This window comes from Rhipicephalus sanguineus, chromosome 10, assembly GCF_013339695.2.
Source record: "Rhipicephalus sanguineus isolate Rsan-2018 chromosome 10, BIME_Rsan_1.4, whole genome shotgun sequence".
Taxonomy (NCBI): Eukaryota; Metazoa; Arthropoda; class Arachnida; order Ixodida; family Ixodidae; genus Rhipicephalus; species Rhipicephalus sanguineus.
Genome location: NC_051185.1, coordinates 67,643,233 through 67,657,954, shown reverse-complemented (window position 1 = coordinate 67,657,954; position 14,722 = coordinate 67,643,233). Strand labels below are relative to the sequence as shown.

At 44.7% G+C, this 14,722-nt stretch overlaps 1 protein-coding gene across 3 annotated transcripts in view; it reads left to right on the top strand.

Moving 5' to 3' along the window:
• Positions 1-14,501, top strand: part of LOC119372061 (probable serine carboxypeptidase CPVL) — a 183,654-nt gene extending 169,153 nt beyond the window's left edge. The window contains exons 1-4 of one of the 3 annotated variants that reach the window (XM_037642513.2): positions 490-646; positions 5,214-5,406; positions 9,314-9,641; positions 12,980-14,501. In XM_037642513.2, the coding sequence (XP_037498441.1) occupies positions 543-646; positions 5,214-5,406; positions 9,314-9,641; positions 12,980-13,839 (1,485 nt within the window). In that variant the 5' untranslated portion in view covers positions 490-542 and the 3' untranslated portion in view covers positions 13,840-14,501. Of the gene's footprint in view, positions 1-489; positions 759-5,213; positions 5,407-9,313; positions 9,642-12,979 lie in introns of those variants that run through there. The other 2 variants (XM_037642514.2, XM_049420237.1) reach the window with 2 other exon arrangements.
• The last annotated feature ends 221 nt before the right edge of the window (positions 14,502-14,722 follow it).

Genomic DNA, 14,722 nt, shown 5'->3' with positions numbered 1-14,722 from the left:
AATAAGCGAGTGTCGTGCTTCCTTGTGTTATTTATGCTTAATCCTGGTCGGTGCACTAATCCGTGCACACGGCATACGATAATTTTCCACGGTACGTTAACACAGAGGCTAAAAACTCTATCCTAAATCTCCACAGGATTATGTCCGCCAGAAAATGTTGTTCTAGCTTTTGACAATTGTCTTTGTGTTCTCAAGCAAAGAAATATTGGTTTACTTTTGCGAAGTAGACTGTAGATTTCGAACAAAAACATGCTATTTTTTTTAGGACACCAGATGCTGCGCGCGGAACAAGCGCAGGGGCATTGTTTTTTTTTTTTTTTTGAAGCGCAACTTGAGTACTGCCCAGGGAACGAAATCTACATTATTGTTGCAAAACATAAAGGCGAACTAGGTGGTACTGATCCATTCTTGTATAACAAAAGCGCAAAAAGGACAAGGACAGTTCAGCCCGAGTTTAGGTATACATTTTCTTTTCAAGCAATAGAGCTTCCAGTTCTGAGTAAGCGATACAATATTTTTACTCCGTCGTGGGGTACGGAAGGATGACGTTGTACAGAAGTGCCGTGGTTCTTTTGATTTCAACTCTAGCATGGGGACGGTGCGAATCCGGAGGTGCGACGAAGGTGCACTGGCCCCCGCATCCAGGGTAAGAAATTGAGTCTGCACAGCTTGCGTGCAACATCGATGGAATTGATATCTAGAGAAAACTTTTGGCACATATCGCGCATTGTGGGAGTCGATGTCATGCGAGCCCAGAAGTGAGTAGCCGCATATGACGCTTTTTCTTCTTCTTCGTCTTTTCTTACTTTCAGCTCAGCGTTGCGAGTTGCATCGGCGTCTCTCTGCACTTTGATTAGTTTTGGGTATTTCGTGGGCTTACTAAACACATCGACTACACTGACGATCAGAGGGCGGGTTATCGTCCGAAGTAAAGTTGGCGCTGACGTTCGAGCAGAGACGTCTGTTTTATCGAAACCTAGTGCACGCCACGATGCGATGATGTAGCGGTCGTCGACGTAGACATCCAGCCCCGAGCAACGGTTGGCTACAGCTTGGCGAGTCATGGGAGCGCACGTGTAATGTTTATTAAATTGTTATAAAAGCGGATAGCCAACATTGCAACACGATTGACGTTGCCCCGACATGACGCCTGCACAGAGTTTTACGCCGACGCAGTTAGAACTGGCGCGGCTATGCGGTAGTAAACACGACTGCCACGCAGAATATCTGGGTTTGATTCCAGCTTGAACCGTGATCCTTTTCCTCTGCGTCCATCTGATTTTTAAAAGCTAAGCTATTAAGGCGAGCCGTAATTTGTGCGGCCTACGGGAATGTGCCGTGCGGCCTACGCGAAAACTATCATTATCATGAACGGGCATGTGCCACAGAAATCGGGTAAACCCCACTACTCACCATTGGTCCACTAAAAATGAAGAAAACTATCGTCATCAAACCGATATGTGCCACTCTTAGAGCGAGAAGCTCTTCGGAGTTGTCTTGGTGTTCAAAAAATTACAGCTAATAGCGTTTTGTATCTAGAAGCTAAGATATCCACTCTTGCTTGCAGATTGCGTATTTTGACTGTTAAAACATAATTAAAATTATATGAGTCCACTTTAAGACGGTTGCCATTCGTATTTTTTGCTGAATCGAGCGCTTTTTTCAATGAGCACTGGTCCCGTCTCTACAAACCTCAGGTTTTGTTTGTTCAAACAACTGGATCCCTTAAATGTTAATATATTCGAAATCATTCCATCAGATAAAGCCATATGCAATGTAAAAATAGAATTCGACGACATATTCCCAGCAAATGCCAAACTCTTGCCCTCTAAGTATAAAATTGGCTTATTAGAAGACCACCTCTTACAATTAGGATTTGATAGTGTAATTGCAACAGATGCATTCATGAATGATACGAGAGCAGGTGTAGGTATCGTCTCTCAATCATTATCCTGGTCATATTCATTACGCCTTCCAGATTATACACCTATATTTGAAGCGGAGTTAACGGCAGTTATTTTAGCCCTTCAAAAACTTCCAATAAATCATTTGACAGCTCCTATAGTGACTGGTGATGTGTGTGTTCTCTGTGTGTTCATCCCTCTCTTCAACTTAGGAGTCAGCTATTCTAAACACATTAAGATCATTAATCCCCATAAATATTCGCCTAGTGAGGTTGATGTGGGTTTCAGGTCATTGTGGTATATCTGTAAACGAGATGGCTGACTCACTGGCGAGAGATGGCCCAATTTTGTCTGTTATGCCTCTTACAGCTTATTTTACAGCGGCGAGGTTCTGAAAATTTTCTCTTTCTGAATATTCAGAAAAGATTAACATACCGAATTCAGAATATTCGCACTTGTATTTTGCATGGGATAATAAATGGTGTCCCACACGTAAATTGAAAGCATCCATCACTAAACTGACCCATATATGCCCAGTGTCCTACATATAGGACACTTCTTTGATGCACTTTAACATCGCTATTTTTTAGCTGATGACTAGCGCCACCTACAGCACATCAAGCAGGCCCCAATCTCAACGTGTGCAAGCCTAGACATTGTTTGCTTTTCATGCTGCCGCGTGCCGACCGCTTTCTCCGGGCAAACGCGCGCTTTGTATGAAATACGTCATGGAGAGGAAGAAGTGCAATGTCGGTGTGCACGTGAAATGTTTCAAGGCTTACCACACACGCACATATACCCCTAATTCCCAGTGTCGTATATGTATAGGACGGCTTGAAAAACCGTGTTGCGTTTACCTGGCAGTAAATAAACAACTTGTGCTTTCTTTTGAGGGTAGAAGTACACATTTCATGAAAAAAAAATATTTGTTCTGTCATTTTTACTTGAGTTTGGGCATATATGGGTTAAGACGCCGTATTCCACTGCTTAATTTTTGCTTAAACAGGTCTGATCTGGTACCATCCCTTTTGTGTCTCAACTCTAACGAACCTGAAAATATCGACCATTGTCTACTAAGACATCACCGTTTCAAAAATTAAAAGAAGAAGTGCTTTGAAATTTTATTCGAAAAATTAGGAATACCACTAAGTACTATAAATATCCTCTCCTTTGGGGCTGCTTCATTGCAATTTAGTAAGAGGAACGTCTGCGGGGCCCTCTGCGAATTCCTGGGTGACCCAATGAGATTACCTTGTTAATTCATTGTTTCTCAATTTATTGTTTCTCATCCCCCCCCAAACAAAATCCTATTTATTTCTTTATTTCCTTTTCTCGTGTCACAACAATCGCCTCATCTTTTTGAAAAAAAAGCCACTTTTCTCTTTCCCTGATTTTTACTCAATGTTCCAATTTACTGTAACCGCCAGCTTCTTGGCCAATCCTCCGTTGTGGGTGTGAGCCAAACACAAGGAATAAGCAAGCAAGCAAGCCACTGTGCGGCCTTTCATTATCATAAACTATCATTATCATAAACGGGCATGTGCCACAGAAATTGGACAAATTCCAGTACTCGCCACTGGTCCACTAAAAATGAAGAAGAAAACTATCGTCATCAAACTTGTACGGGCCACAAAAATTGTGTAAATCCTAATACTCACCGCTGGTCCACCTAGAAGCAACCTAGATGCAACCACAATAGTCTTCAGAATCGTCCAGTTTTGCTGTTTCAAGCCTTGCGCAGCTTAGTGTAAGCTTCGCAGGTACACCAAGCTTAACCTCGATATACCCAAGTTCAACATAGCGACTACGAAGGTCAGCCTCGATATAGCCCAGCTCAATCTAGCCACACCAGGGTAACCTCGACATAGCCAAGTTCTACTGAGTTCAACCTAGCTGCAACCAAGTTCTGCCTCGCAACAACTAGAATAAGCAGCCCGTAGTTCTATGAGAGGTACGAACGCTTGGTTTCAGCGCGAGATTCTGTCTCTAGAGTTTAAACATTCATGTCGTGTCTGTGACTGTCTGTGGTTTAGCTCGAACGTCTACGCGCTCAGAATCAACGTAGAAACAACCTAGCATCACCCGGGCGAAGCCTAGCAACGTCCAATGAGCAACCCAGAAACAACCTGCAGCACCTAGCTGAGGCCTAGAAACAACCTAGAAGCAACCAGATTAGTCTTCAGAATCGTCCAGTTTCGCAGTTTCAAGCCTTGCGCGGCTTAGTGTAAGCTTCGCAATTTTTTTTTTCGCTCACCGACAACGCTCCCGACGGAGGCACATCTGTGACACGGGCTCCTTATCGCTATCGCGTTAAGATTTTCAATGTCTGTTCTCGCTGATCCCGAGGTGATATTGAGTGCAGATTACGTGTGGCTCATACCAAAGGCCAAATGCCATTCCAAAGGTCATGGAAATCCTGTACGTGGCATACGTGACTCAGGCTCCCCATGCTGTTACTACGCATTCAAGCATAACCGTGGAAGGAAAAACTCGGAGTCCAGATTTCAGTCATTCAGGAGGACGGTATATATCGATATGTTTCTCGCATCCTGACGCCAGATCTCGAGAAATGACCTACATAAGAGCTATGGGCAAGGCTGTCAATTCTCTTGCATTAAATTTCGTGACTGCATCCCGCTATCTGAGTTCAGTTTGAGACCCCTGCATTATATTCTATTGCCTACCTTGAAGAGAAAAATTGATTAAATAATCTCCGCCCAATTATCTAAATTTTGAATGGCTAATCATATTTCCTAGAAATCGTAGCTTAATTAATGCACACTGATTATTGGCTGATCGTAAAGCATCGCCCGAACACAGTGACTACTATAAATCGCCATTACACATGGTGTGCTAGAACAAGCGGGCGGTGCCACCTGTTTCTCAAAGAGTGTTGACAACATAAATGTGTGGTTTGCGCGTTCGTAGTGGATGATATCGCATTACGAAAGCGATCATCCCTGCTTCTCCCTCGAACAAGAAGCATTCATTTCGACAAACCTTGCTTCATAGAGAGAGTATGAGTTCGCCTCGGCCTAAAAAACCGAGCTTCAGGACTGCTTTCAATAAAGTTATTCAATCAATCAATTCCACTTGCTTTGAATTTGGTCTCCTGAATCTAGGCATCGAATTATACAAATTCCACGCATTCATAGACAATCGATCATAGTGCGTGTCGAAAAGGATATACAGTGGCTCGTCGAAGGAGCTGCAATGTACAGAGATTTCACATTTTATTCAACATTTACTTTTTGAAAATGTTAGCGAGGATATTTAATGTGTTTCATGTACAACGTGTATCTATTCCAGCCCGAGTTCCGGCGACCTCCTGCTCCCGATCACAAATGACTACATAAACATTGATAAGATTGAACACTTAAGAAATGCCAGCCGTGCATTTCTGCCAGCTCCGTGCGCAAATCTCGAAGCCTATTCTGGATTCATCCCAGTCGACGACGGCGAGAGGTCAACGAACTTGTTCTTCTTACACATCGTGTCGAAGGCAAGACATACGTGACGTAGAGCATGTCTTTCGTTTTATTTACAAAAGTACTTTTGTTCCAGGTAGGACAAAGTTTCGATGGATGTTTCTGAACATGCATTGATGACATGATCATCTGTGCGCACGCACCTATGAATAAGTAGACCATATAACTACGCCATTGTTACGGTCGTACTACAGTATCGACTACATATTTGCAGATAATAAAAAAAATCACCGGGGACGATACAATACTCCGTCATGCCGAATTTCAGCGTAGTTTTTAAGGGGTTCTGATCTTGCGATATGCGAGGCAAATACTTTTAGACAGACTTGCGTGTACTTCTCGACGGCGATAATATTCTGCTAAGGCGGCGCCAACGGCAGAGTCCTCTCAGCGACGATGCATGGTTATGTAATGTTTCGGCGGCGCGAACATCTGGATTCATGCGTCGGAATCGCCATCGCGGTGCCTCTGCTCGGGCAGCTTTTTCAGCAGAACCGGCAGGCGAAGCATCCCTATATGTTATTGCGATAGCAATTATATGGACAGTAGGAGGGTGCGAATTGGGCGAGTTGGAAAATGCTCATGATGGTTAGCGCAGACGCAACACAGATGAAAAGGAGAAAAAACGACGACACAAGCGCTATCTAACAACAAATGTTTATTGAAAAATCACAAATATATATGTCTAAGAAAGAGAAAAAACAACAAACCCGATCGTGAGCCAAAAATAATTGACAGATAAAAACGTGTCTGCTAACAAAACTACGCCCTTTCCAGGAAAGACACTCGACAATCAAAGCTATACAAGGGCAGCTCACGCACGTGTCTTTCTTTTTGATCATCTCAAATGCTTCCGCGATTTCCCGAATACGCGAGTCTTTCCTGGAAAGGGCGTAGTTCTGTTAGCAGAGACGTTTTTATCTGTCAATTATCTTTGGCGCATGTGCGGGTTTGTTGTTTTTTCTCTTTCTCAGACATATATATTTGTGATCTTCCAATAAACATTCAGTTGTTAGCGCTTGTGTCGTCGTTTTTTCTTCTTTTCGTCTGTGTTGCGTCTGCGCTAACCATCATGAGAATATGGACAGTCTCGGCTGGTTTTTGCCGCCGCCGTCATGCACCGTATATATATATATATATATAGGTGTCCCAAAGAAAAATAATTCAGGAAAATGCTTCCAAAGCGCGCAATCGAACCAGTGACCTCTCTCTCCGCAGCGCGTGGCGCTAACCACTACGCCAAAAAGCGCAGATCCTTCAAGTAGCTAACGGCGAGCGTTATACACATACCCTTTACTGCTGGCAGGACTCGGAGACGGCAGGCGTTTATAAGCGTTTATTCATTACCAGCGAGATGGCGCGAGGAGCGCAACGAGCGCATTTAAATGTCGTCGGCCAGCTCCCTCGCTTCTTCTAACATTTGCGCAGGGAGAACATGGCCCTTCCGCTGTCTGCTCGCGCGGTAGTTGCTGCCGGGGGGCAGATGTTTTTGCAGCGTAGCAGCCAGTCCATCACGGGCCGCTTTTCTTGCTATCGTATTCATTGCTTCACCCTTGCGGCGAAACTGTGACTTTTGCTTGTGTCACTCATCGTTCAGAAAGAACAGGCCGAAACAATTTTGTATTGTGATTAAGATAACACTCTGAGTAGTGTGGCTGCTGTAGACAAAATTTGGTGCGGCACATTGTATTTGTGCTGGGGTGCGTTTAAGAGCAGTCACCCCAGACAGAACTCAGCTCATGTGCCGCTTTGTTTGAAATTAGGAATAAGCAGACGCACTTGCCGCACACCTTGCCAGTGAATAGCGCAAACTCCTCCTTTCAGCGCTGTTTCCTCCTCGCCCGTCACTCTCGACCGCCATTAATGAGCGAGACTCGCAACGTCATCAGTCACAGCATCAACTAAGGGCATACAATACCTTACACATGTGTAACAAGTATACCTCGCTTCTCCGCACAATGACCAATAATGGCATAGTGGTTGCTTCCCTACTTCACAAAAAAATCACAGCATATCCACGGAGTGAGTGATGATGAGTGGGCGAAGCTGCGGAGGTTCATCGGTAAACCGTGAATCTTCCGTGAATTCTGCCCAGTACATTATCACCGACGTGAGATCGGGCGCGTTTATACTAAAGGTTCGATGAGTTATGACGACTTGCAGCTCACTTTAATTTTACATGTACGCTGTGAATTTTCATTGTTTAGAAAACCATTGCTTTAGAAAACATCTGGCGTCTTTCGTTAAGCAGCTGGCGTCTTTTCGTTTTGCTTTAGAAACATCTGGCGTTCTTTCGTTTTGCTTTTACAAAACATCTGGCGTCTTTCGTTGGTTTATTTCATCAATCAACGGCGTTTTGAACAAAATTTTTATTGTTTAATCACGCACAGGAGAAATCTCACCAGGCACTACCTTGGAGGTAAACAATGGCTGCTAATGGGAATGAGAGACAGAAGAAGTCGGCTTTTAGCTAAAACTTACACTTCTACTTCTACTAACGTTTCCTACTGGAACATGCCAAAGGCTGCTAATGGGGAATGAGAGACAGAAGAATTCGGCTTTTAGTTAACGCGCACGCTGCGAATTTTTAGTGTTCAACAACGCACAGGAAAAATCTCCCACTGGCACCACCTTGGAGGTCAAAGCGTAAGACTGGTTACGCACTACTACTACGACTACGACTACGAGGGACGAACGGGTGCCGCCTTAAGGAGCTTCGCCCCTAAAATTATGGTGATTTATGGCATAGTGAATACCTTGCATGCCTGCTTGTATTAGTTGCCCTAAGGGAGTTTATAATGGGCACAGCAGCGCCACACCGGTAATGTGCCGCGCTGCTATGGTCAAAGGCGTGGGTTTGATACCAGGCTAAAGCGGCCGCATTTCGACGACCACGGAAGGCAAAAACACCTTCAGTTTAGGTGCACGTTAGAGAGACCCCACTAAGGCATGCGACATGATGTTGTGGTTTTGGCCCGTGGAACTCCAAGGGTTCTTTGTATTATCTTCGAGACACGTCATGCAGCAGACACTCTGCTTTGAATTAATTACATTAGGACTGGTACCCATAAAAAAAACGAAATTTTATTGACAGCGAAACTGTTTAAGCTATGGGTAACTTGTGCTCAGTCGTAGAAAGCTCCACAGGCGGGTAGACGTGCCACAAGAATTGGGCAAGCCCCACTACCGAGCGCAGTAGCTGCGAGCGTTAAACGTAAACTCTGCTCGGCGAAGTGCAGCACGTGAAACACGAGAAAGGGAGAGATAGAAAGATAGAGAAAATAGAGAGACAGAAAGAAAGATAAAGGGGAAAATACAGAGAAATAAAGGGAATAAAGACATAAAAAGATTGAAAGACAGTGAAACACATAGAAATAGAGAGAAAGAAACCGACATGAAAACGAGATGCAAAAAACAGACAGCAAGACGGAAAGAGAAAGAAAGAGATAAATAAAGAAAACCAAAGAAAGAGAGAGAGAGAGAAAGAAAGGGAAGAAAGAGAAATAAAGATAGAAAAGAGCGAGAAGGAGGAAGAAATAGATAGAGAGAGAGCGAAAGAAATACAAAGAAAGAAATGGAAAGTAATGGATACAAAAACCACATACATGATACATAGAGAAACAGAAAGAAAGAAAGATAAAAATAAACAGCAACGAGGAAGGCCACCCTGCTGCGCTCTTCCTTCAATCTTGGAACCACTAGTCCGAAGCTGCCATAATTTGTTTTTTGTTTTTGTTTTTTTATGTCCCGGTCAACGGTAAACTGGAGCTTATCGCAAGTTACTAAATTTTCCCTAACATCTCCGGGGATACCCCTAAAGACTGCTGTCTATCTAGCTGGAATATTGCCCTGTAATTGTGACCCTAATGCACTAACTGTTGCAGTTATACGCGTTTCTTTTTATCCATTGTGTTTGTGCAGGACGACTCGCGTCGCAAACCCCTACTTCTGTGGCTCCAAGGTGGTCCGGGAAAATCTTCCCTTTACGGCCAGTTCCTTGAAACTGGTCCTCTTGGCATCGACGCTGGCGGGGCGTTCTACTGCAGGAGGAGCACTCTGTTGCATAACTTCAACATTATCTATTTGGACCAACCTGCCGGTGCCGGGTACAGCTTCGATAAGAAGGGCGACTACCCGGCCACGCTCGAGCTGGCTACCACGCACGGCATGAAATTTCTCAGACGGTTTCTGAGATTGTTCGAGGAGTATCGTGACAGGGATTTCTTCATCGCCGGAGAATCCTACGGCGGTAATATATGCATCTTAGTGTACTTCAATTGCAATTTCATTTCGCCGTCATATCAGTACATGATAGCCGAGGAGTTCGAGACAACAGCTATATTTCGACAGCCTGACAACACCGTGTACGCCTGTAACACCTATAACACTCTTGCGGCATTGCAGCTGCATGAAGGCAGGCAAAAAGGAAAACCTTTCACAAATTTTAACAGCACATGTAAATGCATCGTTTATTTGAATAATATGAGGCAAAAGACAATTGAAAATCGCTTCTGCTATCTATTTTGCTGACGCATGAAGAAATACATTAAAATGAAGTTAAAATTCAAACCGTGTTTAGCAGCAACACGAAACGATGCTCATCTAAACATAAGCAAAATATAACTCCAAGTAATAAGGTGATTGATATACAAGGCCGGGGCGATATAAGAGAGATATGCACTCGTTTACCTCTTTGAACTCGTCAAAAAGACTTTCAGCTTGAATAGATATCCACCAAGAAGAATGTATAGTGTCTGTGCTTGTTGCCACGCCGTGGAATTTCCACTTACAGCTTTCTTCATCCTCTGATTTCGTATCCTCCATAACATCACGATATGCAAATATTGCATGGGTAAAAGTGACTATTTATCTGATCTGTACTGTTTTATTAAGGCCTACTATTAATAGTAGTTAGTAGACAATGTCGCACATATGTTCATTTTTTGGTTTTTTTTTTTTTTTGAACCCGGAAACAAGTGACAATCTTATGTTGCAACGTATGAGGGTCAGTTACTCGTCTATATATATTAATTTAACGTCCTAACTTGGTGGCGCTGTGTTGTTGAATTACGGTTTAGAAATTTCGACATTTCATAAACAACACATCTATGTTGTAAACTACGCGCTATGGCGGTCTAGCTGTTATAGTAATCGACTGTTGAACCGAAGGTCGTGAGATCGAATCCCGGCCGCGGTGACCGTGTTCCGATGGAGGGAAAATGCCAGACGGTCGTGTGTTTACATTTAGGTGCACAGTAAATAACTCCAGGTGGTCGATATTTCCAGAGCTCTCCTGTACTATGTTTCTCATGATCATATCGTGGTTTTCGGACGTAAAACATAATCTTAAACTCGAGTTAAACGGTCTGAAAACCAGCCAGAACGTGTTCTTATATTCCGCTGAAAGTGAAAAAAAGAAACACGAATTATAGCGGCAGAATCGAACGTTGTTCTTGCTAATTGAGTAGGATTTGCACTGTTGAAGGTCCACTGACACCAATTTCCGAAGATGGCTCCATGCCACCGTATACAAATCTCCTGTATGCGGAGACGGCTGTGAGCAAGATCAGTAAATGCTGACAAGGTATTTCATTTTGTCATTCAAGTTTACTTCAGCACGCACCTACTGACATTGACACTAGCATGACTTCCGGCAGTATCAATCATGGCGACATCACGCACCAGTATGGCTAGTTGTGATGACGTCAGGTTTACTAAAACATACGAAATGGGCGCTTGTGCGTAAACAACGAAACTACGGAGTGGAGCGACCGTGGAAACGTCGCAATATCTTGTGCGAGCACGTGACGAGAATCTCATACCGTGTGGTGACGTCAGGATACTGTAGTAACCAAAACTGGCTTATAAAAACATGATTATAAGTTTTTCAAGGCGCACTCAAGCATTTTACAAGAGAAAACGTGAGCTAAAAATTTTCGTGCCGGTACCCATTTCAATTAGTATTAATTTGAAATTCAGAAAATAAGGTACGTTAGGCTGCATTGTGGAAAAACCTTTGTGCTGCGCGAATAAGCCATCCAGATTACTGTACGCGGTCTACTTTTGCGAGGCGGGTCGTAATTAGTGCTTAAAATGAATGCCTTGTATTATTAGGCATTCCCGCTTTATTTTAAAGTTATTACGAGGTGAAACGAGTTGACACTGAGAAACGGCATGAACTTAGTGGGGGCTGTTGAAACCCAAACCCCCTATCGAGTCCGGCATGCACGCATGCGCAGTGAACCGCGGGCACACAAACTAGAATCGCCGCAACACAGGCTTACGTAATGGGGCCTCGTCTTGTTTGCTCCGTATAATCAATATCGCACTCACCTACCAGTGTTTACAGCATGCGGTGCGTGTGCATATTTCGTTGGTGCTGCAGGCACAAAAAATTCTGATAAACATTTTTACGGCGTGTCCCGCGTCACCATTTTACGGCTAGACGTTTTGACCGGTGAAGTTTCCGCCACACCATTGAAAACCATGCACAGTCTGACTCATATTTGTCCAGAGCGGTCGATCACGCGGCTTTGGACGCTGGCGCCGTCCACAGCTGTTGCCTCGTATTAGCTACAAGCTCCCGTTCATGCTTGAATGAATAGCACTGTCACCTTGCATGCCGTATGACTATGTTTGGTATCATTACAGCGTCGATCTCCGCTTATTTTCGAAAAAAAACGGAGCTTGAAGCGGCCGACAGGCCTCTCTAGACAAGTGTGATATGGACTGTATTACTAAAATTGTTTTAGTTCGTATAATTATTGTCAGTCCTTCTAAAACATATAGCAGTGGGTCGTGGCGAGTCTAATAATCTGCTCGAAGAAACGTTGGTTCCTGCATTTCAATGTGAAAAGGTATGTCCGCAAAGAGACAAGTCGGGTGTTCTGAAATGATTTTAAAAAGCTTCAAAATGTCACTAGATGCGTGCTGAAATGGGCATTTCCTCGCCTTTTTTATTGTGGCGATATCAATTATCAATTAATTTTTTGCCGTCGCCATTGACGTCGCCGTCATGCCCCGTATAAAGTCCAAATTGATAACATCCCCCCCTCCCTGCATCGCATTTTCTACCGCGGGTAAAAGCGCGCTAGCGGGGGCGACGAACGCGGCTGAAGCACAGGTCAAACGAGCAGGCCCATCTCTGTCGTTCGGAGGGCGCCTGCGATAACTTTACCCCGCTGGGGAGGCCCGCCGTCGAAGCTGAGAGGAAACGCCCCGCCCGTCTTCAACGAGCATGAAAAGACGCGATTGGGAGGGGCGGGGGGATCGCTCGAGCAGCAACTTTGAATTTTGATTCTAAGGGCGCGGTCACGACCGCTGGCGCGAGCGCTATCGCGGTAGCCATCAGCGGGTGGCTCGTATACCCTTCTACGTGCTGCGCTCTCAACCGGAAGAGACTGTAAGAAAAGAGCATCTGTCCCTGGAGCGGCCGTATTCTCTTGCAGCTCCGTTTTGTAGAGTTAGGCGAGATCGTAATCAAAAGAGTCACCTGCCAGCCTCACTCCGTATAACATTACAATTTGCTGCTATCGCATTCATTGCTTGGTCTTTGGTGTGAAACTCTGACCTTTTTTTTCTTTACAGCAAGGTCAGCTGTTGGACTGGCGCAAAGGGTGCTGACGCGAAAACCGGATGAGTTTCCACTACGCCTGAAGGGGGTGATGCTCGGCGTCGGCTTTGTCTTCCCGCTTTTAGAAATGATCAACTCAGCCGACTACCTGTATTGTTCCAGCCTGCTAGACGAACAAGGCCGCGACAAGTTTTCCCAGAGATTTGAAGCTATACAGTATCTTGTCAAGGCACACAATTATACAGCAGCGGCAGGATTGCTGAGCCATACGGTTCTCAACATGCATCCAGGCGGTCATAAAAGCTTGTTCGAGGCACTCACAGGCTTTGAGAGCCACGGAAGCATTATACGACCTGTAGCCTCGATACAGCATTACAAATACATAAAATATGCAGACAGTCCAGGGTTCAAACGCATAATTCACGTTGATACTTCCAGAACCCTCGATGGCACTAGGACCCAACTTGTAATGAGGCTAGCTGTGGGAGACTTCTTCGTCGACCTGACGCCAGCACTGGTGGACGTGCTGAACAATGTTCGGGTCCTTTTTTACACAGCACAACTGGACGCTGTGTTCCCGGCCACTAAAATGGAACGTTTATTTTCGAACTTAAATTGGAGAGGCGCCGGAATGTTTCGGAAAGCTGCTCGGCACCCTTGGTACAAAAGTGGCACACGCAATAAGCTACTTCTGGGTTACGAGAAAGTAGCAGGTACACTCATGTACAATACCGTGCTCTTCGGCGGCCACATGATATCGTTCGATCAACCGGCAGCTGTGGTTGACCTGTACGCCCGGTTTCTAAAGTTTGCTTCTATGCCGGCTCCGAACGTGCCAGACCACAAATGTGATGGACAGAAGGGCCGTTGCTGACCAGGCACCATTTGGCCATGAGGAATCACACAACTGCTGTTTTTGTGATGCGTTTTATTTTGTTCGGATGTTCACACATACAATAAAGAGAAGGTATTGCACCCTGCAAATTGCAGACCAGTTAGGGCAGTGTCAACGGGCTTCTTATAGGACAATAAAGTTTAAAAATTCGGCAGATCCCACGTACCGCGGGAATCGATGTTATGCGAAGCATTCGGTTGGAAGGTGACTGTGGCGTAAATCTTTTATTGACCGAAACGTTACGAAACCACGCTAGAGGTATGTATAAATGTTGTACGCACAAACTTATGTTCAAGAGTCACATATTTGTTATATAACCAGTTGTTTACGGCTGCGTAACGATGTCAACAGCAACGTTGGATATTACCAACAACAGAAGCGATATGCTGATATGTAGTGTTATACTTGTCCGTTATGGCGGAGAACGCGCAGGCGTTTCACGAACCTGTGCTCATGTGTGGAAGGAGTTCTTCGCAGTTCTTGAACAAGGTCATCATTGAACGTGTCCTAGATGCGAGAACGAGGTCTTGTGATGCCCAGTCCACAGCAAAAACGCCTTTCCTGTTGTGTCAGAACCAGGCGTTGTTGGGTTATGAATAAACGATCTTGAAGTCACCGGCAATGATGAGGGGCACGGTACTCTTGGCCCCGTTTCTTTTTTTGTGGAATCGATGAGGTACATCGATAAAAACCGCTGAGAGGACTCGTTTCACGCTCAGAGATTAAGGTAGGCGGCGGCGAGCGCAATATCTTTGTCATTGTGATTAATGAGCAACGCGCACGTCGCCTATTCGGCTGCTTATTTTTGTGTGTTCGGTGTCTGCCGGCCAGCGAAACGTGATGCGGCCTACGTTGAAGCTGT